At 37.1% G+C, this 24,085-nt stretch overlaps 1 protein-coding gene across 2 annotated transcripts in view; it reads left to right on the forward strand.

Annotated features, from left to right (window-relative positions):
* The first annotated feature begins 16,673 nt into the window (after window positions 1-16,673).
* The window catches only part of Rubicon (run domain Beclin-1-interacting and cysteine-rich domain-containing protein rubicon), a 357,235-nt gene continuing 349,823 nt past the window's right edge, over window positions 16,674-24,085 (forward strand). For both annotated transcript variants that reach the window (XM_090410954.1, XM_090410955.1), the window contains exon 1: window positions 16,674-16,923. In XM_090410954.1, the coding sequence (XP_090267080.1) occupies window positions 16,871-16,923 (53 nt within the window). In that variant the 5' untranslated portion in view covers window positions 16,674-16,870. The remainder of the gene's footprint in view (window positions 16,924-24,085) is intronic.

A 24,085-nucleotide genomic window follows, 5' to 3' on the forward strand; every position in this document is an offset into this window, starting at 1 on the left:
GAGAGGACCATATATTGTGCATCCGTCCATATGAACCCCTTTTTGAGGGATCAAAAGTTTTGGATTCTATTATAGTGTTAGAGGATTTAATAATGACTGAAATGTGATATTTACCTTTCTGAAAATGACCACGTGATATTACTCTGAGGAGTGCACAGGCATATGAAAGTCTTAGAGAGAATAGAAATGTTGAGGAAAAGGAAGGTAATTTTAATTGCCATAGAAATCAATTTGGGACAGTGCCACGGATAGAGGAATTAGAGGGTAAAGAGGTTAGTGGTGAATGGAATTTAGTTAAGGACCATTTGTTAACAACAGAAGCAACGTGTATACCAGGCGTGAAAAAAAAATTAAAAAATATTTTAGGTAAAATGCATGACCACTGAGATTAAGAAAGAATTGCAGATAAAAAAACAAAGGTTATGGAAAAAAGTATAGAAAAAGAAGAGGTGAACAGTTGCATGAGGCATCGAAGGTTCAAGCAACAAAGATAACTAGTATACTAAGGAAGAGAAAATTGGAACATGAGAGGATGATAGCGCTCCATTCGAAGGGAATTTTTTCGTTATGTGGCTAGCAAAAGACAGGATCATTGTAGCAGAATGGTCTTCCTAGATGGAAAATGTGGTCTATTGAACAAGGTGACTGATATTTTACAACTGTTTAATGAATAATCCGAAAACATCAGAAAATCGGACACTTTCATTAAATATTCAAAGCAGTTTATTGAAAAATTGCAAAAACATCTCGATTTTAAAGACAGACATTCTCGCTAGATTGGACGTCATATCTTTATTTACCAACATCCCAGTAGAAGAAGTTATCTGTATCCTATACAATCTCTTCCCTGAAGATATGGCTCACCTTTTTCGTCATTCCCTTAAAATCTAATTATTTTAAATGGAATGAAGCGATATATGAGCAACTAAATGGCTTAACTATGGGCAGTACCGTTTCGACGCCCTGTGCAGATCTGTTTATGGAAAAGCTAGCTAGAAACAGACATCCTCTCAAACTTAGACCCAAAATCTTTAGTATGGTGTAGGTATGTAGACGATGTCTTCATAATTTGGAGAGACACAAAAACAGCTCTTTTGGAATTTTCAACCAAAATTAATTATTTTCATCAAAAAATACAATTCACATTGGAACTAGAAAAAGATAATCAACTACCATTTTTGGATACCCTAATCAAGAAACTAGCAGATGGACACATCAAACTAACAGTATACCTCAAGGCTACACACACTGGACGCTACCTTAATTTCAAATCAACTCACATATTTCCCAAAAGCTCATCATAATACATATGCTCAAAAATAGTGCCACGAACATCATCTCAGAAGAAAAAGAACTCTATGATGAACTTACTCATATATCAGAGAAATTAATAAAAAAATGGCTATCCAAAGAATTTAATCAACAAGATTCGTCATAGCACCCCCCCCACACACACACAAATAGCAACAACAACTTAACATCACTCAACACAGTTCATCCGTAGTTATTCCTTATGCACGTACAGTGTCCTAAAAGATCGCAAAACTTTTTAAACCTTTCAAAATCAGTGTTACGTTCAAAGTTGTCAAGACTGTCCGACACGATTTAAGATCGCTAAAAGACATTAATGCTTTTTTCAAACACGCTGGTGTGTACAACATCTCATGTGCTTGTGGTCTAAAATATATTGGAAAGACGTCGAGAAGCCTCGAAATCCAAAAAAAAAAAAAAGAACATATAAAAGATGATAATAACAACAGAACAGACAACTCAGGTCTATCCCATCTTTTGCGATTACTAATCATACCCTTGATTGCGATAGCAGCACCATTCCTTACCTAGAAGAAGATTTCGGTTGCAGAAATTTCAAGGAATCCGTTATAGTCCTCCGTTCTGGAAAAAATCTTAACAGAAACCAGGGAATGATAATAGCTGACATATGGAAAACCTTAATAAGTTTACGCAATCTGCCAGAATTTAATTTTGCTCCAAACTACAGAGCCTGCTCTCATAATAGTGACTAACACAACAAGATCCATGCATGTAATGTTACCCGTTTTGTTTTAATGCTTAATTTATACGATAGTGTTACTCCATTTTCTCTGTACTAGCCGGTTTGAGTTTTTTTTCTCTTACCGTTATAAGCGCTGAAGAAGCCGGACAGCCGCTTCGGCAAAACTTGTTGGTATTAGATGTTTATAAATCATGGCCAATTAAAGTTCAATATATATCTCATTTAAATTATATCTTTGAATGACCAAATACATTCTAAACAATGAACTGTTTAATGAATATTATTGTAGTATTTCATTCTGGAAATATGTCTTTTTCCAAAGAGGGTGGAGAGAGTTGATGGATTAGAAGTTATGGATGGATTTACAATAATAAGTACGCTGGATGTCAGCAAAGCTGTGGGATTGGATGAAATTTCTGGACGAGGCTCTGAACATCTAACAGTTCCCTTGGCTATTTAATGAAATCCTTGCAACTAGAAGTCTGTGGGTAGTAGAAAGAGGATAAGATATTGCCACTGCATAAGGGTTGTTGTATAGTGCACGCATCACATTATAGACCAGTTTGTGTTACTTCTGCAGTTAAGGTTTAAGCAAAATGAGTAAGAGCTTATATACAAAACTGGGCACATGAAAATAATATTATCTGTGAAGATTGTCACGGATTTGTTAAGGGGAGTTCTTATTTCAGTAATCTCGTTAAGTTTTGTGATAAAATAATAAGAGTGGTTGATGAGGGAAATGCATACGCTGTAATTTTTTCAGATTTTGCAAAGGCATCTGATAGGGTAGCACGTGATAAACTGATATTTAAGCTTCAATTTATTGGTTTGGATAATAAGTTGGTAGAGAGGATTGGTAATTGGTGATCTGATTGATATCAGAGGGTTGGATATGGAAGGACACTATCGAGGAAAACGAATGTCACTAGTGAAGTTCCACAGGGCTATTTGATGGGACCCTTTCACCCTTTATGTCAATGATATTGTCACTGAAATTGAAGGATATATTCAATTTTTTGTGGATTACTTGAAGCGCTTATGTAATTGCTCATCAGGAGGATCTCTGTAAGCTCGAAATATGGGAAGATAAATGTGTTTTACAGTTTAATGTTGCTGCAGTGGGTGATCAAATTATTAGAGTCAGTGCGAAAAATATATTTTGTGAGTTTCGGATAGAAAAAAACCACTTTGTCAATGTTTTTACATGAAATTGTTTTTATTAAAATTAGTCCTCTAATGGTACACTTAAAAGTTAACTATGCTTATATAATTAAAGAAAAATGTATATAGAAATATATATACATCTATTTCTATATACATATTCTATATAGTCAATATTTGATAACGCTGCCTTTTGCTGCAATTACTGCTTCGATTCTTCCGGGCATGCATTCTATGCATTCGACACAGTTTAATTTTATTGATTCATTCCTGTGCTACACATCAATCAAACGCTCTATTAATTAGTGTTTGTTGATGACAAGTTGCTTGGAAATTTCCGGCTTCGTCAGGTCCCAAAGTTCTCGATGGGTTTGAGATCTGCTGAATTTCCAGGACAGTCAAGAACCTTGACTTTTTTGTCATTCAAGAATTTTGTTACTCTTTTTGCCTGTGGCAAGGAGCAGAATCATGAATGAATGTGAAATCGTTATTCTGGAACCACTCCAGTACCTGAGGTAGCATCTTTGTCTCCAGTACCTTGATGTATATATTAATCCTGCTTTATTGTTCAAGCCCAAGTCCTTGATGCCTCGACGAACTGTCATTGAAGATATATTAATGCCAGCATCCTGCATCATTTTAGTAAGAACACTCCGAGGTACCTTTCTGTTTTCCGCGCAAATATCTCTAATTTCTCTTTCATCCCGTGGGGTGATAATTTTTATTCGGCCACATTTGTTCAAACACTTTGGTGACAATTCAATATTTGCATCAATTGTTTTTTAAATTTGGCCCACTGATGCTCGTGAAACATTAACAATTGATGCTATCTTCCTTTGAGAATGTTCAGTATTCATTAAGAGCGTTTTTATTTCTGAAATTTTCTTTGGAGAAAGATCATTCGCCTTTTCCATGGTAAAAATACACTCTGTCGAGAGAAGAATAAAAAAAAATCATGAAATAACACAAGACAACACTTATAAACCATACACAGATCTTGAAATAAACTACTTACCTTCAAGATATTATAAGAACACTCCAAAAGTAATTAAAACGCTTCAACATCCTTAATAACTTTTAAACATACGCTACTGAACAAGATGGCTGTTATGAGGTGGCTGAGAATCTAAACACAAAATGGCGTCCATATGTGTCAACTGTATATTTAAAATCTGTAAGTAAAAAAATCAGCTAATGCCTTTTTGTTCCCGTATAGGGAGTAGGCGACGCCGTTTTTTTTTAGCCCTAACTTTTGGAGACTGAGTGGGCAGTTCAAACTCCACTGGTAGCCAATCAGAGATAGCTGGCCCAAGGCTATCACAAATTAATCCGCACTCTGTGAAGAATCTGTAAGTATAATTATTTAATAAAAAAAAATGAAGTACAGCGTGTAACCAAATTTTCGTTTATTATAACTGGTTGAAGTGTAAAATTGGCATACTGTAATTTAAGGAAGTGGCTCTAATAATATGATCACACATTGTGAATGTAAGATTTAGAATTATAGGAACTGCAGATAGTACAGTGCATACTTTATGTATGCAAGTATGCTGGACGAAGTTGAGCAAGCAAAGGATCTTGTGGATCGAAATTTGAAATTTAACGAGCAAGTTGCAAATATGATTAAGACAACTCAAAAATTGCTGTAATATTTAAACGAACATTAATATTACAGCAAAGATAAAATGGTAGTGATTCCTATGCATAAGGCCCTGATCAAGCCACTTATGGAATATTGTGCCCAAATCTGTTCACTGTGGTTTAGTGTGTGTGTGTGTGGGGGGGGGGGGGGTTGATGAAGAAACTTTGAAGAGGATGTAGAGGCGGCTGACATAAATGATTTTAGGACCGTAGAATGAGACATTTAAGAACTTTACAGGTATTCACTGGATCGATAATATAGAGATTTTTCAGATTGTGGAAAATAAGGAAGGGACAAGAACTAGTGGCCATCCCTGGATATTGCGCAAGAAAGTTGTGAATGAGAGAGAGTAAGAAATATTTTTTCTTGCTTGGAGAGTGGTATCTGAAGAAGGCATTGCCCGAGTATATTGTGAAGGCTAAGTGTGTTAATGAGTATAAGTTTCAGTATGATAGATATGTTAGAGGCAGAAGAGATTATTTTCCATAACTTTCTGAACTTTTGTAAAACATGTATATAATTTTTTGCACAATAATATGCTGGTCAGCCTGTTATTGTGCGTTGGCCGAGTGGTTGGCATATCCCTTCTCCAGCCAAAAAAGCTGCGGGTTGAAATCCCACAGTGGCCATGAATGTTTGTAATTGTCTATGAAAATACCAGTGGTTGTAGTGGAAGGTAGATAACGTTGGTGTAGATGATGATGGCAGTTGCGGTTCGTTTTAGTTGGTAGATTGTGGTGGAGACAGAGAATTGTAGAGTAGGTGCCATTTATCGACGAGTCCTTTGGATTACCTACAAGTGTCACGTAATAATAATAATCAAAAAAAAAAATCAGCTAACGCCTTTTTATTCCCCGTATACGGGGAGTAGGCGAGGCCATTTAGCCCTATCTAACTTTTGGAGACTGAGTGGGCGGTTCAATCTCCACTGGTACCAATCAGAGACAGATGGCCCAAGGCTATCACTAATTAAGCAGTACTCAGTGAAGAGAGACGGCTCAAATGTGCCGCCATCTCGTGGTCCCTAACCCTAACACAATATATTTAATGTCTGAAATAATGTGGGTTCTACGGTCGATTTTCTTGAGTTTACAGGACGAAAAACCCGAGTTTCCGGGAGGAAAAACCTGCTTGCCCGTGCCAGAGATCGACTAACTCGGGAACCGGTCGAAAAAAGGCTTAGAAAAATTTCCTCTAGTCGCCGACTAGACTCGAAACCAAGTCTTCCTTCGTGCGGCCAAGCGCGGTGGTTGGCAAACGCCACATCCACTGAGCTACACAGGCTCAATAATAATAATAACAATAATAATAATAATAATAATAATAAATCAATGTCTCTTTCGAATAATCTGAATAAAGGGGAACTGATGCAATAATAATAATAATAATAATAATAAAATAGAATAACTTGATTGACTGTCATAAATGAATTATAACTGCCGATATTTATTATTATTATTATTATTATTATTATTATTATTATTATTATTATTAAGAGATATATCCAGGGAATCATGGACTCAATGACGGAGGCTACATATTATATGAATCAGCTTTCACACTTGTTCTTGACTTAATTCACACTACTTACACACACAAACACATACACAACATCCAATGGCAATGCATTCCAGTCAGTATCATTCTATGAGCGAAAAAATTAGCAATCGCCCCCCCCCCTTCGTAACGGCATTAATTCTCAGCTTTCAACTGTGCTCCCTTGTCCTTTCCCACCTTCCAAAAAATTAAAAATTCCATCAACTGAAATCCTATATCACCCTTTCAGAAGTTTCAAAGTCTCAATCATATAACTCTCTTTCTCGTGTTAGCCAGTGTCTGCAGTCCCGCTAGTTCTAAATCTGTTTTCATAATCAGTATTCCACAATCCTGATATCAATTTTAATACTCTTCTTTGCACAGAATCACCATGGAAACCAGATCTACGCACAACAGTTCAAGTGAGGTCTTATTTAGGTGTATAAAGGGGCAAAATGACATCCTTAACTTTACATGTTAAAGATCGTTTTAGAACTGTAATTATTTTTTGAGTATTTACAATCTTTGCTACGTGGCCAGTGATCCTCAACTTCCTATCTACTAACAGCTCCAGATCCCTAGCCTGACCAGTTTCTTCTAGCATAAATTCAAAAATATAATACGACATTTGATATATAATCACACCAAAGTGCATGATTTTACATTTATTGACATTGAAGTGACATCCATTTTCCCATGCCCACATTTCCAGCCTATTGAAATCATTCTGGAAGTACTGCTTATTAAGATCATACCTGATTACTCTTCCTATATTTGCATCATAAGCAAATAGCTGTATGTCAATGCCTGCTCAATATCATTAATGTACAGATTGAATAACTGTTGACCAAGGACTGATCCTTGTGTTAAGCCACTGGTGTTACCTTAAATCTTTAAGAGTCACATTCTCAATATACCACATTTTGGTGTCTATCAGTCAGCCATCATCTTATCCATGGCAATACTTTATAATCCAATCCCATATTCTCCAATTTATGCAACATTCTTACATACTGTATTCTGTGAAAAGCCTTAGAAAATTCCAAGAGTGTCAGGGCTTATCCATTCCCTTGTCTTAGTCAATGGAAACATTTTGACAGAATGTGATCAAGTTACTGAAACATCACCTTAATTAATTAAACCGTATTGTTCATTGAAAAGTAGAGATTCTCTTCAACCCATTTCTGAATGCAAGCCCTAACTAATTTTTCCAAAATCATACTACCACTCCTGAGATAGTGATGGTCGATAGTTGGATGCATGGGTCTTTGCATCACCCTTGTAACACACATTTTTCCCACTCGTACCGAATTTTCTCTGTTCTGAGACTGCAATTATATAGCCTGTTCAAAGGAATTTCCAGTTCAGCTGAACACTATTTCAGCAGCGCCGTGCTGATATTCCATCAGTTCCTATTGCTGAAATCTTATTTAATTTGTATAACTTCTCTAATAAATCCTATATATATATACACTTGAGTTTCTGCATCCAGTGAAGAAGTAACAGTGAACTCAATGTTGCATACACAAAGTTTGCAACAGCCTCTTGATAATTGAACAACCTCTTCTGCATCCGTCATCCTCACACCATCTGCGTTCAGCAGAGTTAGTTTCATATTCATTCTTTGTTTTTCTTGCAGCATATTGTTATACTACTTTGGAGTTGTCTTTAGCTTAGAGAGACGTTTTTTTTTCATATTCAGATTTTTTCGTACAACAATTGTGACTCTTCTGGCCTGCTGCTTATAATGTTCATAACGAACATCATCTTATGATGCCTGTTTTTATGCACACGATGTTCCTTCAACATCATTCTTTTCTTTTCTTATGAATCACTTGTTTAATGAGATTACATATCCATTATATGTAATTGAGAATTATAAATTAAGGCTGCTATGATGCGATCAAAAATTACGATATTCTGACATTGAGATACGACTTCAATTCAATAAAACAAAATTAGTGGTCCAGTATACACCAGAAAAAATTAATCGTTCTATTCTTTTAAAATAAATGATGATAAATATAATGCGATTAAACTCTTTTATGATTCTCTTTATTCTTGTATGATTCAGTTTTTTATGAATTATTTCCTTAGTTCTTTTTTTTCTCTTTTTGTTTTTCCTTAGTTCTTAGATCTCTTTGATAGTTGAATAACCTCTTCTGCATCTGTCACTTACACACCATCTGAATTCAGCAGAGGTATTGTTTCATATTCATTCTTTTTTTGTTTTTTACTTGCAGCATATCAGCCGGGTTGTCTCTAGCTTACTAGGCCATTTTTTTTTCTTTCCATATTCAGACTTAGCTTTCTGTACAACAATTGTGATTCTTCATCCTACTTGACTGTTGTCATTGGGTGGAAATTATTTCCTTTGACAATTCAGCGAAATCCGTCTGAATGGAATAAAGGTTTTGATGATTGTCTTCGCAGCTTCTACATGTGTCACTCTCCAACACATTTCTGATCTATTTTCCAAACAGCTGTTTTTGATATTGTTTGTGATCCTCTGAAATATTGAAGTCATTCATGAAATGGAGGAAGAAATTCAAGGAGAATATATTCCTGCGAAGTTACCACTGCAATTTGGAGATATATTCGACTAAATTTGGAGTTTTATTAGTTTATCTGAATTTCTGAGCGAATAAATCAGTTGCTTTCTATTAAATTTGAAGTATAGTTATTTCTTTAGTATTAAACATACCGACAGTTTAACTACACCTTATGAAAATATAATGCTGAGTTGTACAATCCAACTTCTATTGTTCAGTAGATTTCGAAGAAACCTACTACTAAATTAGGCTGGCTGCAAATTTGAAGTAGTTCCTTGTTGATATTTCTTGTTCGATTGGAAAAGATCCGGGTTCGATTCTCGTCGTGACGAGGAGAATACTTATATGGAGTTTTTCAGTTGCAGGTAAGTTAGCCGATATCATGTGGTGGTAGTAGTTTTTTTTCTCCCGGAAACTCTGGTTTTTCATCCTGCATACAGATAAATCGGCCTTCAGAACACACGCAATTTGCAGACAAAAACAACAACAAAAACAACTAGTACTGTTGTTAGTGATGATGAACGATGGTTGGCGTTGATGGTAGTATTGTCGTAGTTGGAGAATTAAATAGTGGTGGAGAGGATGAGATATATTTAGCAAATTGGTGTAGAGTGCCCTCCCACGATGAGCCCTTGGAATCACTGGAGGTGTCACGTGATATTTAGCTAACGCCTTTTTACCCGTATAGGGAGTAGGCGAGGCTGTTTTAGCCCTATCTAAATTTTGGAGACTGAGTGGGCAGTTCAATCACGACTGGTACTCAATCAGAGACAGCTGGCCGTATTCTATTATTAATTAAGCGGCACTCAGTGAAGAGAGACGGCTCAACAAGTGCTGCCATCTGGTGGTCTCTAACACAATATATTTAATGTCTGCAAAGAGTGTGGGTTCTATGGTTGATTTTCTTGAGTTTATGGGACTAAAAACCCGAGTTTCTGGGAGAAAAAACACACTTGCCCGTGCCAGAGATCGACTACTACTACTAATAATAACAAAATCGGGGATCGAGGTGTCGTACTGATATGATCGTCAGCTTGTCGAGAGCTCCTGAAACGATTAGTAGTATTTTGTGCTATCATTAACAATTTTACAATAATTGTACGTAGTATTGTTTGCTTTTTGTTTCTTGGTGAGTCTGTGCGATTTGTTGTGTGTCATTTTAATTATTATTTCTAAGACAAGATAGCGTACATATGGCACCGATAAAAAAAATGGCGGCCAGGTCGCCATGTTTGTTTAACAGCTTTGATGTAAACGAGTTTATGCAATGTGCTCTCTGTGAGATGTATGCTTTGCAAGGAGCAATGGGAGTCTGGTTAAATGGTGATCGTAGAGTTAATATTTGCAGAAAGTGTAAGGAGAATGAGGATCTCAAGCGTGTTTCGGGTGGCGAGAATGATATCGTTAACGATAGTCAGAATGTAGAAAATGGCGGTGTGATAGAGAATTGCTAGGTTGTGCATGTGATACGAGTTAGAGCGTCGTTGAAAGTGTAAATGAAGGAATACAGAATGAATGGATGATTTGATTGACAATGAAAATGGGTAGATAAATGCGAGTAGTGAAATCACACGTTTGAGTGGAGCGATATGCAGAGCAAAAAAGGCAAATGGAGCGTATGGAAAAATATGTGCTGAACGTACCGACTAATAAATGGCGAAAGTCTGTTAAGAAAAATAATAGAATGTTCGTAAACGAAAATAAAATGAAGGAGCGAATGCTGTATGGGGATTCGCTATTAAGAGGTGTGATAGTTGAGAGTGTGAGAAATCGTACCAGCCGGGCGCAAACATAAAGGACGTCAGCGAATCTATTAGAGTGCAAAAACAGAGGGTGAAAGAGATAATAATCGTGGCAGGATAAATGATTTGAAAGAAGACAAAATGGAAATGATAGAGGGTGTGAGGGAATTACTTGAGGTAGCAAAAGAGAAGAGTGAGAGAGTTAGGATGGTAAGTATTTGACCGCGGTATGACAGTGAAGTGTTTAGAAGGAGGGCCATAATTGCCAATGACTTTATGCGTGGGTTATGCATGGAGAGTTTTGAGATTTGACGAATCGTACCAGCCGGGTGCGAACATAAAGGACGTCAGCGAATCTATTAGAGTGCAAAAACAGAGCGTGAAAGAGATAATAATCGTGGCAGGAATAAATGATTTGAAAGAAGACAAAATGGAAATGATAGAGGAGGTGAGGGAATTACTTGAGGTAGCAAAAGAGAAGACTGAGAAAGTTAGGATGGTGAGTATTTTACCGCGGAATGACAGTGAAGTGTTTAGAAGGAGGGCCATAATTGCCAATGACTTTATGCGTGGATTATGCATGGAGAGTGGTGTGGAATTTGTGGATGTGTGGAGTGAGTTCGATGGGCGAAACGATTTATATAAGATGGATGGGTTACATTTGAATGGAGTTGGTGTACGGAGGCTTGAAAAAGTGTTGATGAATGATGTGGAAGTGGATGTAGAGACTCAGGGAAACTAGATTTATCAAGGGGGTTGAGAGTAGATAAGCAGACTTTAGGGAGGCAGTTGAGTGTATGAATGAGTATAATATGCCCGAGCGAGTACGAAGGCGAAGGGGGACAACAAATCAGAATGGGATAGTTAGTATAAGGCATCAAAGTATGGATGGGACTAATGGGCTTCTGCAATTCATGTACACTAATGCCAGGAGTATTAGGAACAAGAAGGAATAGTTTTTGGCCTTGGTTGGCACTTCCAGGCCACAGGTTGTTGGTATTAGTGAAACATGGCTGACAGAAGATGATAAAGCTAGTGGGATTGAATGCAACGGGTATAGCGTGTTCAGGAGTGACAGAAAGAATAAAAAGGGGGAGTGTTATTGATGATAGCTGATGAGTTGCAGCCAAGGAGTATAGAAGTTGAACTGCAGGATAGAGAAAAGAGCACATTTGAGGCTGTTTGGTGTGAGATAGAATCTAGAAGAACAAAATATACAATTGGGTGCTGCTATAGACCAGGTGATGGAATAGATCGTGGGGATAGTATGCATAGGCAAATAGAAGAAATGAGTGGAAGGAGGGTAATTATTATGGGTGATTTCAATTATGGTAACATTGATCGGAAAGAGGAGAGGGCACATGGGAGGAAGGAATTGGATTTTATGCAGTTATTAAGGGACAAGAAAATACCAGGGGGCAGAGAGTGCTTGACCTAGTAATTGCAACTGAGAATGTGGCTGTAACAAACATGACCATGTTGCCACCAATTGGTGAGAGTGACCATAAGGTCATGACTTCCGAGGTGGCTAAAGTAGTGGAATTTACAATTAAGACACGGTACATGTGGAATTACAAGGCTGGTAAGTATGACCAGCTTAGGTGTGTGTGTGCTTGGCTCAGTGCCATGGCATGTAAAACTGCAAAGGTTTGATGTTGATAGTGCATGGAGGTGGTTAAGAAGTGTTTGCAGGAGGCAATGGTTGACTTTATACCAAGAATCAGAATAATAAATCAAGCAGGGGTTAAATGGATGAATAACTCTATTAAGCTTGAGCTGCAAAAAAATAAACACTTGTGGAGGGAATTTAAGGAAAAAGGTGACCAGCAGGCGCAGGAGCAGTATAAAGCTCAGGCCAGGATGGTAACAAGGGTGGTAAGAAAAGCAAAAGCGGATTACGAAAGAAAATTGGCCATGCAGGGTAAAGAGAATCCCAAACAGTTTTTTCAATATGTTGCAAGTAAAAGGAAAAATGTTCATGGCAGAATAATTTAAAAAAATGCTGAGGGTAGGGAGGTAACCGAATCAGTCGATATAGTGGAATTACTGAGCGAGCACTTTGCAAGAGTATATCATCCAGGTGGTGACATTGCAAAGAATGGAAGAACCAACAGCTTCTACTGGAATTGTGATGAATGAAGTAGAGGTCACTTGTCAATTACAGAACCTCAATGTCAATACATCTGTGGGATTGGATGGTATACCAGCTCGTGTCGTACGTGAAGCGGCTAAAGAATTGTCAGTGCCCTTAACCATTTTGTTTAATTTGAGCCTCGGGTCTGGGTCAGTCCCAAGGGGGTGGAAAGAGGGGAAAATAGTTCCGCTGCATAAAGGTGGTTCCAAGGCTGCTGTTGAAAATTACCGGCCAATCAGCATAACAGGAATCATTATCAAGGTCTTGGAGAATATAGTCAAGAGGAAAATACAAGATTGGATAGAAGAAAATGGGATACTGTATCGGGGACAGCATGGTTTTGTGAAGGGTAGGTCATGCCTCAGTAACTTGCTCACGTATTATAACATAGTGATGGCTGAACTGGATAATGGTTATGGGTTTACAGTGATTCTACTGGACCTTGCTAAGGCCTTTGACAGGATACCACATGGAATTCTAATCAGTAAATTGCAGCATATGGGGATGGATATAGGGTTGGTGAGATGGATAGGAGGATGGTTGACGGATAGATATCAGAGAGTGGTTTATTCAGGAGTAGAGTCAACAAGACGGCGTGTGACTAGTGGTGTGCCACAAGGATCTGTTCTTGGGCCACTGCTGTTTAATTTGTTCATTAATGATATAGGAAAGGATCTGAGAGGAACAGTTCATTTGTTTGTGGATGATACAAAGTTGGGTAGGGCAATAGTGAATGCAGGTGATGTCAGAATTTTACATGATGATTTGGATAGATTGGAGGTCTGGGCTAAGGAGAATAGATGTCAATTTAATGTGGCAAAATGTAAGGTTCTGCATTTTGGGATGAAAAGATTAGCAGCAGTTTACTACATTAGTGGAACTGTACTCCAGGAAATTTATGAGGCACAAGATTTAGGAGTATTGGTGGATGAGGAGTTGAAGTTTAGGGGGTACATTTCAAAAGTGGCCAAATCAGCTCATTCAAATCACTTGGTTGCTGAAGAATACGTTGACAAGCAGAGACAAGCAGGTTGTTGTTCCTCTGTATCGAGCCTTGATAAGATCCTATTTCGACTACTGTGTGCAGATTTGGTCACCTAAGTTTCTTCTTGATGGGGAGGAGGTTGGGAGGATCCAGAGGCGAGTAACCAAGATGATAGCAAGTCTGTGGAATGAATCTAATGAGAACAAGTTGAGGATTTGTGGTTTGCAAAAATTGGTTGATAAGCAGAGGAGGGGAGATATGATTGAGAGATTCAAATTACTGAAGGGTTTCTATAAAATTAATTCAGAAGATATTTTTGAGAACAGGGCTGATTTTAGCAGGACTAGGGGACATCCATGGAAACTGGGCAAATGTGTGGTTAGTAAAGGTGTTAGAGCTGGGTTACTTTTAGAGTGGTGAATGAGTGGAATGGGCTGCTAGAGTCTGTGGTGGTGGATGCTGTGACAGTGAATGCGTTTAAGGCGAGGTATGATAGATACTCTATGAATGTCGAATAGTTGTGATGAATATGATTTGGGGCCTCCCTCGATGAGTCTAATGACTCCCTGGAGTTGCTCATAATAATTTTTTTTTTATATTGTTCTTTCAAATATTTACATATGTACAATGATCATCTATTCAGTAAATTATTTTACAAGGTTCAGCACTTTGTGCTACATATAATGAGATTTAAATAGTAATGATGATGACAGTTTTTTTTTATATAACAATCATAATAATAATTTACAATCTGTGGATTATCTGAGGATGATACCAGTTGGTTATTATGTATTGTTTTTTTTTTTTTTTGCTGTGTTAGGATGCTACGGAATCTATGATTGAGAAATTCGCGCGCGCGCACTCACACGCACACACACGCACGCTAACTCACACGTGCACCCTTCCCCCCCCCCCCCCCCCCCCACACACACAATAAATTGGAATGCACTGATGCGTCGCTGAACTGGAAGCCTGAGCGAATATATTGTGTTTCATTAAGTTTGTATGGTATTTTGGGTGCGTGTTTCTTGTTCGTAGTATGTCTTTAGAGCTCTTTTCAGGCTATTGTAGTTTGTAAGGTTTCTGTATTCAAAAGGTAATTTGTTTATCATGTCTGGGATGTAGAAGTTTCGCGTGGCCTTTCCGTAGTGATTATTGTATTTGTATGTGATATAATTAGTAGTCTGAGGTCTTGTTATACGGTATGTATTTCTAACTGTCCTGTAGTTGGCATCGAAATAATGTTTTAGCAAGGCTGCATAGTGACATAAATGTTTTGCTGTCCGTATTTCGTGTTCTGCCATTGCAATGTTTATAAGGTCGTGATTTTCTCTTTGTTCCCAAAAGATCAGTTTTGTCATTTTGTACTGTAGCGACATTAATCTATTTAATTTGTAGGGTGCACAGAAAGCATACGTTGTTATAGCGTATCTTAGTATATTTGGCATAGTGCTTTGTATATTAGTGCTTTTAGGCGTATGGGAACTATGTCTTTTAATCTGTAGAGTTTGCCACTTATTGTTCGGAGTTTGTTGTGTAGATGTTTTATATGGCTATTCCAGTTCATATCTGCATCGAGGTAAATTCCAAGGTATCGTATTGTTTCAACCTGAGTGATTGTAGTGGTTTTGCTGTTCTGTGTGTTTTTTGTGTTGGAAAGTGGATGTTGGATAGTTATATATTTGTTATCAACTGGTCGAGTCAGTGGATTTCTGAATATCATTAATTTTGTCTTTTCTGAGTTTAGGTGTATGGAGTTTTTCGTGAGCCAGTCTATGATCAGATTTATATCATGTTGCATATTTGTTTGGGCTATGCTTGCGTTATTATGGATGGATATTATTGCTGTATCGTCTGCGTACTGGAATATCTTACCTTTGTGTATATTACCTTTGAATAATAATAATAATAATAATAATAATAATAATAATAATAATAATAATAATAATAATAATAATAATAATAGCTTGAATCGTTCAGAGTATACAAATTTCCCTCTAAAATTGACATATTACTATAAATTCAACAATTATAACAATATTTATATTTGTATTATATTAATACAAATGCTTTCATTAAAGTATCACCTTTTAAGAATTTTCCCAATTCATTTAAATATAAAGAGCCAATAGGCTTCATTTCGGCGATATAAACATTATTCAAATTGAAAAAAAAAAAAAATCAGCTAACGCCTTTTTATTCCCGTATATACGGGAGTAGGCGAGGCCATTTAGCCCTATCTAACTTTTGGAGACTGAGTGGGCAGTTCAATCTCCAGTGGTACTCAATCAGAGACAGATGGCCCAAGGCTACCACTAATGAAGCGGTACGCAGTGAAGAGAGACGGCTCAAATGTGCCGCCATCTCGTGGTCTCTAACCCTAACACAATATATTTAATGTCTGAAATAATGTGGGTTCTAAGGTCGATTTTCTTGAGTTTACAGGACGAAAAACCCGAGTTTCCGGGAGGAAAAACCTGCTTGCCCGTGCCAGAGATCGACTAACTCGGGAACCGGTCGAAAAAAGGCTTAGAAAAATTTCCTCTAGTCGCCGACTAGACTCGAAACCAAGACTTCCTTCGTGCGGCCTAGCGCGATGGTGTGCAAACGCCACATCCACTGAGTTGCCTGAGATTGTACTACGTACTAGGTCTACTTGCATTAGCTCACGCTAGTGCCGCCGATACTTTTATAGTTTACTATATTCGGCATGAAACGCTCTGATTCCAATCTTTGAGTTTCTTATTCGGTTTTAAAACAATGTGGGATTTAATATCCCCCTAATTTGAATAATTCCTAATTCATGTTTTTTTTTTTTGGTAATTTTTTTGTTTTACTTAATGTATGAAATGTATTTATATTTTTCGACGATAGGGTGCGTATGTGATTGTTACTTTGATACACATCTGATGATTGTGGTGTAGTGAATTATCTTTTCGTGTTTGGTATATTTGTTTGTTGTGATTTATCATTAGACATTGAGTGCTCTACTTTTATAAGTATCAGTTTTCTGTTACTCACAGAAGAGAAATATTCTTTGTATGATAGTTACAGACTTGTTTTATATGAAGTTTTTCTTGAGGCACCATGTGTGAAATAGAAACATGCTTAAGTCTAAAACTAGGGCCGTCGTAGTTCCCTGTTCCTCTGAAATAAGGTAATTTAATATGGCCTTATAATCAGGCTGGAATGGAAGGGAAATGTATACATTCAAATGTTTAGAATTAATTTACTTATAAGTATTTTGTACTAATTGACTTCTCTCTCATTCATGTTCGCTATGGCCGTTTGCTTTTGATATTATCACCGGCAACTCAACGGAAGCCTTACACTCATGGAGGGGAGGGGTTCCTGAACATCATGCTAAGCACTATCCAGCATTTGCTCAGTATCTGTCATACTTTGCTTGGAACTCATTGACAGTCATGGTACCTACAACAGACTGGCAACCTATTCCACTCATTCACCACTCTCTAAGTAAAAAATCTAGTTTTAATGCCCTTAGTAACTACACTCTTGCTCAGTTTTCAAGGATGACCACTAGTTATCTGTCACCAGACCTGTTCTGAAAAAAATTTTCGCTGTATTAATCTTGTAAAACCCTTCAGTAATTTGTATGTAAGCTTCATTCCATAAATCTGCAGCATCTTGCTCACTTGCCTCTGGATCCTCTCCACCTCTTCCTCATTACCGAGATATCTGGGTGATGAGATTTGCATGCAGTAATCAAGATGGGGTCTTATCAAGGCTTGATAAACAGGATAATAACCTCTGTGTCTGTGCTCGTCAAAGAATTCTTCAGTAACCAAGTAATCTGATGAGCTGCTTTATCCACTTTTGTAGTGTGCCTTCTAAACTCTAACCCCACCCTATCCACTAACACTCCCAAATCTTTGGCTTTGTCACTTTCCTGGAGTACAGTTTCTTGTGTGGTATGCTGGTAATCTTTTCATCCTGAAATGTATAACCTTACACTTTACCACATTAAACTGACATGCATTCCCCTTTGCCCAGATTAACCAAATCATCCTGCAAAAGCTTAACATCATCTGTATTAGCTATTGCTCTACCAAATTTTGTATCATTGGCAAACAACTGAGCAGTTCCTTTCAGATCCTTACTGCTATAATTAATGTACAAATTAAATAGGAGTGGCCCAAAATCAGAACCTGTGGCACCTCACTAGTCAGAGGTCTTTTTCTGGACTCTACTCCTGAGTAAACCACTCTCTTATCCACTTCAACTCTATATATCCATCCCTTTGTAAAAAAAACTGCCCAAACATGGACTTGAACCCTGGACCCCTAGGTTAAACGCCTAAAGCTCTACCGGACACATGCAAAAAAAATCCATCAAGTCGGAATCGACCCAGTGACCAATGGATATCAACATCAGACAATCTATGGTCCACTGTTTTGTTAATTGAGCTACCATTAGTTCACACTTATGATATGGGTAAAAACTTTGTGGACATTTCGTCATGTTCAAAAATTTTTGGCTGCTTTTAGGTATTTTAAGAAAAAGTGCAGTAACACTTGCCAATTATGGATCATAGTGTAAGAATATTTAAGAGATGCAGATTTCCAGAAATGTGCAAAATTGAACAACTAATTTATTATATCGATAGTTTTTGTGTTCTTCTAGGCAGGTGTTAAACATCTGCCTAAAATACATCTACCACGACAATTATAGTTAGTCATCACGTCTAGCAGACCATCCCTTGGCTCAGAATCAGATGGAAGAAACTATAAAGCTCTATCACAGTAAATAGAAACTTGAAAGACTCATTTTGGAATCAGTGGCAGATTTAAAGAGCCAGCATAATCTTAATACATACGGTTCTGATTGTATTAAACTTCTTAAGATTTGGGAAAGTTTAATTTTTAGGCTTTCCACCCAACACCTAAGACTAGCAGTCAGCAACCATAGAGGGCATGCACCCTTCATAAGACCTCAGTCTTCATTTATTCTAATTTAATTTCTTCCAAAGTGTTTTTGCATGTTATTAGAATTTTAACATTGTATTCCTGAAGATGTCTCTGGGACAAACTATTGAAATGATTAAACCTGTTTGATTATTTCTCTTTGTGCTGTAATTATTCCATTGAACTTTTAGCATCAATGTAAACCACACCTAAGCCTAAATACTCAACTACTTCAACACAGCTCTTTGCAGATGAATTGGTGATCTGAGTGGCAATTCTGAATTACCAAATTTAGTTTTCCCACTAGGGGTGACTGAAACAAAATAGACAAAAATTGGTAAGATCTTTCTGAGCAATAAATACAAAATGTTATATTCAGGCAATGACAAGCAAGGAAAAGGAGTAGCCATAGTATTCAACACAAAATACGAGGCGACTCTTCTTGAATGGCAGGCAGTCTCAAGTGGAGTGATGTGGGCAAATATTAGAATGGGGAAATGGACAATGAGACTTATTTGTGCCTATGGTCCCACAGAAGGTTCTACTAAGGTAGAAGTGGAGGAATTTTTTGATGCTTTCGAGAAAACAACTGACACAATGAAAAAGGAAAAGTTGGTCCTTGTTGGGGATCTAAATAGCAGAGTAGCAAATGATTGTCAGACATACAAAAATATTTTGGGAAAATTTGGAGAAAAGAGGAAAGCTAATAATAATGGCAAATGCCTGTTGGATTTCTGCTCAGAACATGGACTAGTTATTACTAACATCATGTTCCAACATAAAAATGTGCACAAATTCACATGTAGAGAACAGGCTAGGAATAAGAAAAGTCTCATTGACTATGTTATTGTTGATAGTGATGTTTTCTCCCTGGTGCAGGACACCAGAGTATACAGAGGATTTGAAATTGGAAGTGATCACTATTTAGTCTTGAGCAGGATAAAATTGAATTTCATATTGAATAATCTGTAAGAAAGTTTTAATGCGAATAAAAGTTGAGCAGCTCTTAGATGTGAACTGTAGACTGAAATACACAAAGATTATTGAAGAAAAAATGAGAGTTTGAGAACACGAACCAAACCTTGGCGATTCAGTGGCAAGCCTTGAAGAAAAACCTAATTGATTCAGCCAGAGAGGCATGTGGTGAGGTTGTCTGCAAAGATAGAAAAATCAGAACTCCAGGGTGGACACAGGAAGTTAAAGAGGCAGTGAAGGAAAAGAAGAAAGCATATCAAAAGTTCCTGGCAAATAAGTCAGCTTGTGCTCTTAGAAAATACAGAGACAAATGTAAGAAAGTTAAACGGTGTGTACATACATACATACATAGCTCATCGCAAAAACGTGATATTAAAAAAGAGAATCATGATGTCATTATATATTAACAGACTTGAAGAATTTAAAATATTTTAAGTTAAAACTTTGAAGGAAAACACAGATCTAATCCAAGAAATTGGAAAATTAAAATAAGAGTTAAAAGTAAAAGTCTTAATATGTTATAATAAGGAAAAGAAACATATATATCATTATAAATTCAGATCTAAGTTCGTAATCCAGGTTACAGCTTCAGGAGCCGCTTGTAAAAAGTCATTCCAGTCATTCTGATAAGCACGGAAGATGCATTCTGTTACATATGCTGCATAGTCTATCGTGGAGCACCATAGTCACATTCTGGAGATGTTTGTCTGTTCCATTTATAGAGAGTATATCCACATAGGCCATGATTTGTCCGAATTCTATTTAGTACCGTCCATGTTTTGCGAGGTAGATCTGATCCTGTGATGATTTGATCACCTTTAAAGATGTTATGCAAATGTTCTTTCATATTTTCCTTCCATGTTTCTTGTTTCTTCCCACTTTGATAAAGGATTAAAATTATTTAGCACTAGTTTTGCTGCTGCTCGTAGTGATGGATGGCGAGATTTCAATCTGTTGACGTTAAGAGTTGGGAGATCCTGATGAATAGGTAGGTTCGGAATTACCAGCAATTTTTTGGAATTCACGGACTAAAGAATTCAATCTATGTAGTTCTGTAGGAATAATGCCTGCTAAAAGAGGTAACCGATATGTTGGGGTCAATCTAATAGAGCCTGTAATTAATCGTAAGGTATTGTTCAATTGAGAATTGATAATCCTTGTGGGAGGGCTATTTAGCCACACAGGAGCACAATATTCAGCACTTGAGAATACCAAAGCAAGGGCTGTTGTCCGAAAAGTAGAGGCTCTAGAACCCCAGGTAGTGCCACAGAGTCTCTGTAGGATATTATTATGTGTCCTTAGTTTATGTGCCAAGTTTGATAGATGATGCCGGAAAGTGAGAGAACAGTCAAGTGTGACTCCCAAGTACTTAGGGAATGTATCATATGGAAGTATGGTATTGTTCAATTCAATTTTTAGTTTCACATTTGCCAAGTTATTATTTAGATGAAAACAAGATATTACCATTTTACTTCTATTTAAACAGAGTCTCCATCTTTTAAAATATTCATCCAGAATAGTTAAGTCAGCTTTTAGAGTTTCTTCTGTACGACTTATGCATTTATGCTGTGTAGTTATTGCTATATCGTCGGCATAACAAAATTTCCTTGACGAAGTGACGGTAAGATCAGATATATACAGATTAAATAATAACGGAGATAAAACAGATCCCTGTGGCAGTCCATTATTTAACTTCCTTTCGCTGCTAGTTTTATTACATATAGGTCACTATAAATCTTCTATCTCTTAGCATATTGTTAAAAATATGGACTATTGTTTTACATGGGATAATTTTATATAATTTATATAGAAGGCCTTGTCTCCAAACGGTGTCGAAAGCTGTTGACAAATCAATCAATGCTGCTGATGTTTTTAAACATTTTTGAAAACCAGCTTCTATGTGAGTTACCAAAAAGAGAACCTGGTCACAACACCCACGATTTGGTCTGAAGCCAGCTTGTTCTATTGGGACATTTTTAAAAATTATGGAGCTTATTCTATTATAAATAAGGCTTTCAAAGAGTTTATAACAACAACTGAGGAGAGTAATAAGTCGGTAACTTTCCGGTTTATGATTATGATTAGGCTTATCAGGCTTTAAAATTGAAAGTACTTTTGCTTTTTTAAAAATAGTGGGAAGTTTACCAGTTGTAAGAATGTCAGTATAGAACTTTGTTAACCACAATCTTGCATTTCTTCCCAGATTAATCGAAAATTGTGGATGAATGTTATCAAAACCAGGAGTCGTACCAGGTTTTAATTCCTTTAAGGCTGCTTCAACTTCTTGCTGCGTAAAAGGGTGTTCAAAATTTGAAGTTATAGGTGAAGACTTGCTAAATTCTTTTAATTTTCTCTTTATATATCTTGTACGCTTTTTATTGTTTGCGATACATGATATATTAACAATATGTATAGCTAGTTGATCTGGGGTGATTCTTGGTTGTTCTTTAATCAAAGGAGCACTACCACCTAATTTCCTAAGAAGGCTCCAAGCTTTACGGCTGTAAATGAGTAAAGTCTATACCTTCAACTGTATTTACCCATGTTTTTCTTCGGGATATATCCAAGTTTTCTCGGAGTTCGTCTGCTGTTTTTGGATCATTTTTATCTGATATTTATTATAAAGTAATTCACATTCTTCGCTCCAACCATGTATATAGTTATGTCTAATACCTCGAGGAATACTTTTCTTGGCAGCAAGCAGGACTACACCTATAAATCGATGAAAATTACTACTTATTGGAGATATCCAGCAAATACATTTGTCAAGTTCATTTGCGTATTTATTCCAGTCAGCCTTTTTAAAATTCCAGCATGGGATAGGCTTTGATCTTACAAATGGAATGGAAATGCCAATGTCAATTAATACTGGTCTATGTTAACTACGAGGAAAGTCAGTTAAGACCATAAACAGTGTGTAAAACTAGCTAAACAAAATTTATGGGAGGACTTTGGCAAGAACATAGAAAATAAATATCAAGAAGGTAGCAAAATCCGCGCGGTTAGCCTAGTGGCTATGCGCTTCGCAACCATATGCCTGGGGAAAGAGTGTCCTAGGTTCGATTCCCGTCAGTGACGTGAGGAGCTGAAGGATCTTCCTCAGCCATAGCCAAGTTAGCCAGTCTTGGGCGTGGACAGCAGGGTTTTTACCCCAGTTTATTCTGGGGTTTTTCATCCCGCAAAGCAGCCAAACTGGCCTTGAGAACTCAACACTACAGGCCATAGGATACACCGGGGCATAAGGCTGACCACCTTATCCTGTAAACGGAGTGAGGTCCGATGATCAATGGACCCTCGACACTGCAAGGTAAAAGAGGGTATAAGGAAGATGATGCAAAATACTCTGGAGGTTGTTGGAGAAGCTTAGAAATGAAGGAAAGAGTGCTGTAAAGGGAGTTAGAGATGATAAAGGTGACATGAAAACAGAAGAAAAAGATATCCTTGAAGTATGGAGTAATTACTTCGAAAAATTGCTAAATAAAACAAGCAGTGATAGCACTGTGGTAAAAAACACTCAACGGGCATACAGTCAAGAATACGTATCCATACTTGAAGTAGAAAAAGCCATCAAAGGCTTGAAATGTGGAAAGGCAGCAGTAGTAGATGATATTCAACCAGAAATGCTGAAGTATGGTGGTATAAGAGTCTTACAGTGGCTGCACTGCATAGTTCAGAAGGCGTGGACAGAGGGATGAATTCCCGATGATTGGAGTAGAGCTCTCATAATACCCATATATAAAAAGGGAAATAAAACTGCATGTGAGAATTACAGAGGTATTTCCCTACTGAGTGTTCCTGGCAAGATCTATACAAGTATACTTGAGAAACGGTTGAGAAGAATTGTGGAAGAAAAGCTTGGTGAAGAACAAGCTGGATTCAGGCCAAATAGAGGCTGTCAGGATCAGATCTTCACTTTACGACAAATAGTGGAGAAATCATGGGAATATAACAAAGATCTGTATTTAAGTGTTGTCGATCTGGAAAAGATATATGACAAGATGCCAAGAGAGAAGCTATTCAATATGCTAGAGTTATATGGTGTCAATGGGCCATTATATCAAGCAATACTTAGTCTTTATTTTAGTTGCAAGTCAGCAGTTAGAATTGAAGGAAGTACAGGAAGATGGTTTAATGTTAAATCTGGTGTGAGACAAGGATGTACATTATCCCCCTCTGTTATTCATCATCTATATGAATCGTATTATGAAGGAAAGTGGTATTAAACATGATGTCAGAATTGGAGATGTTAACGTATGCTCTTTGCTTTATGCGGATGATGTTATACTATACACCAAGATATAGGTGGATAAATAAATCTGCTACAAGTTTGCAAAATTCCCTGACTAAATTGAATAAATGTTGTAATAGATATGGTATGAAGGTCAGCAATAACAAGTCAAAGACAATGAAAATAGGCAG

The sequence above is a fragment of the Typopeltis vanoorti genome, chromosome 21 (genome assembly GCF_054136105.1).
Source record: "Typopeltis vanoorti isolate ZY-2024b chromosome 21, IOZ_Tvanoo_1.0, whole genome shotgun sequence".
Taxonomy (NCBI): Eukaryota; Metazoa; Arthropoda; class Arachnida; order Uropygi; family Thelyphonidae; genus Typopeltis; species Typopeltis vanoorti.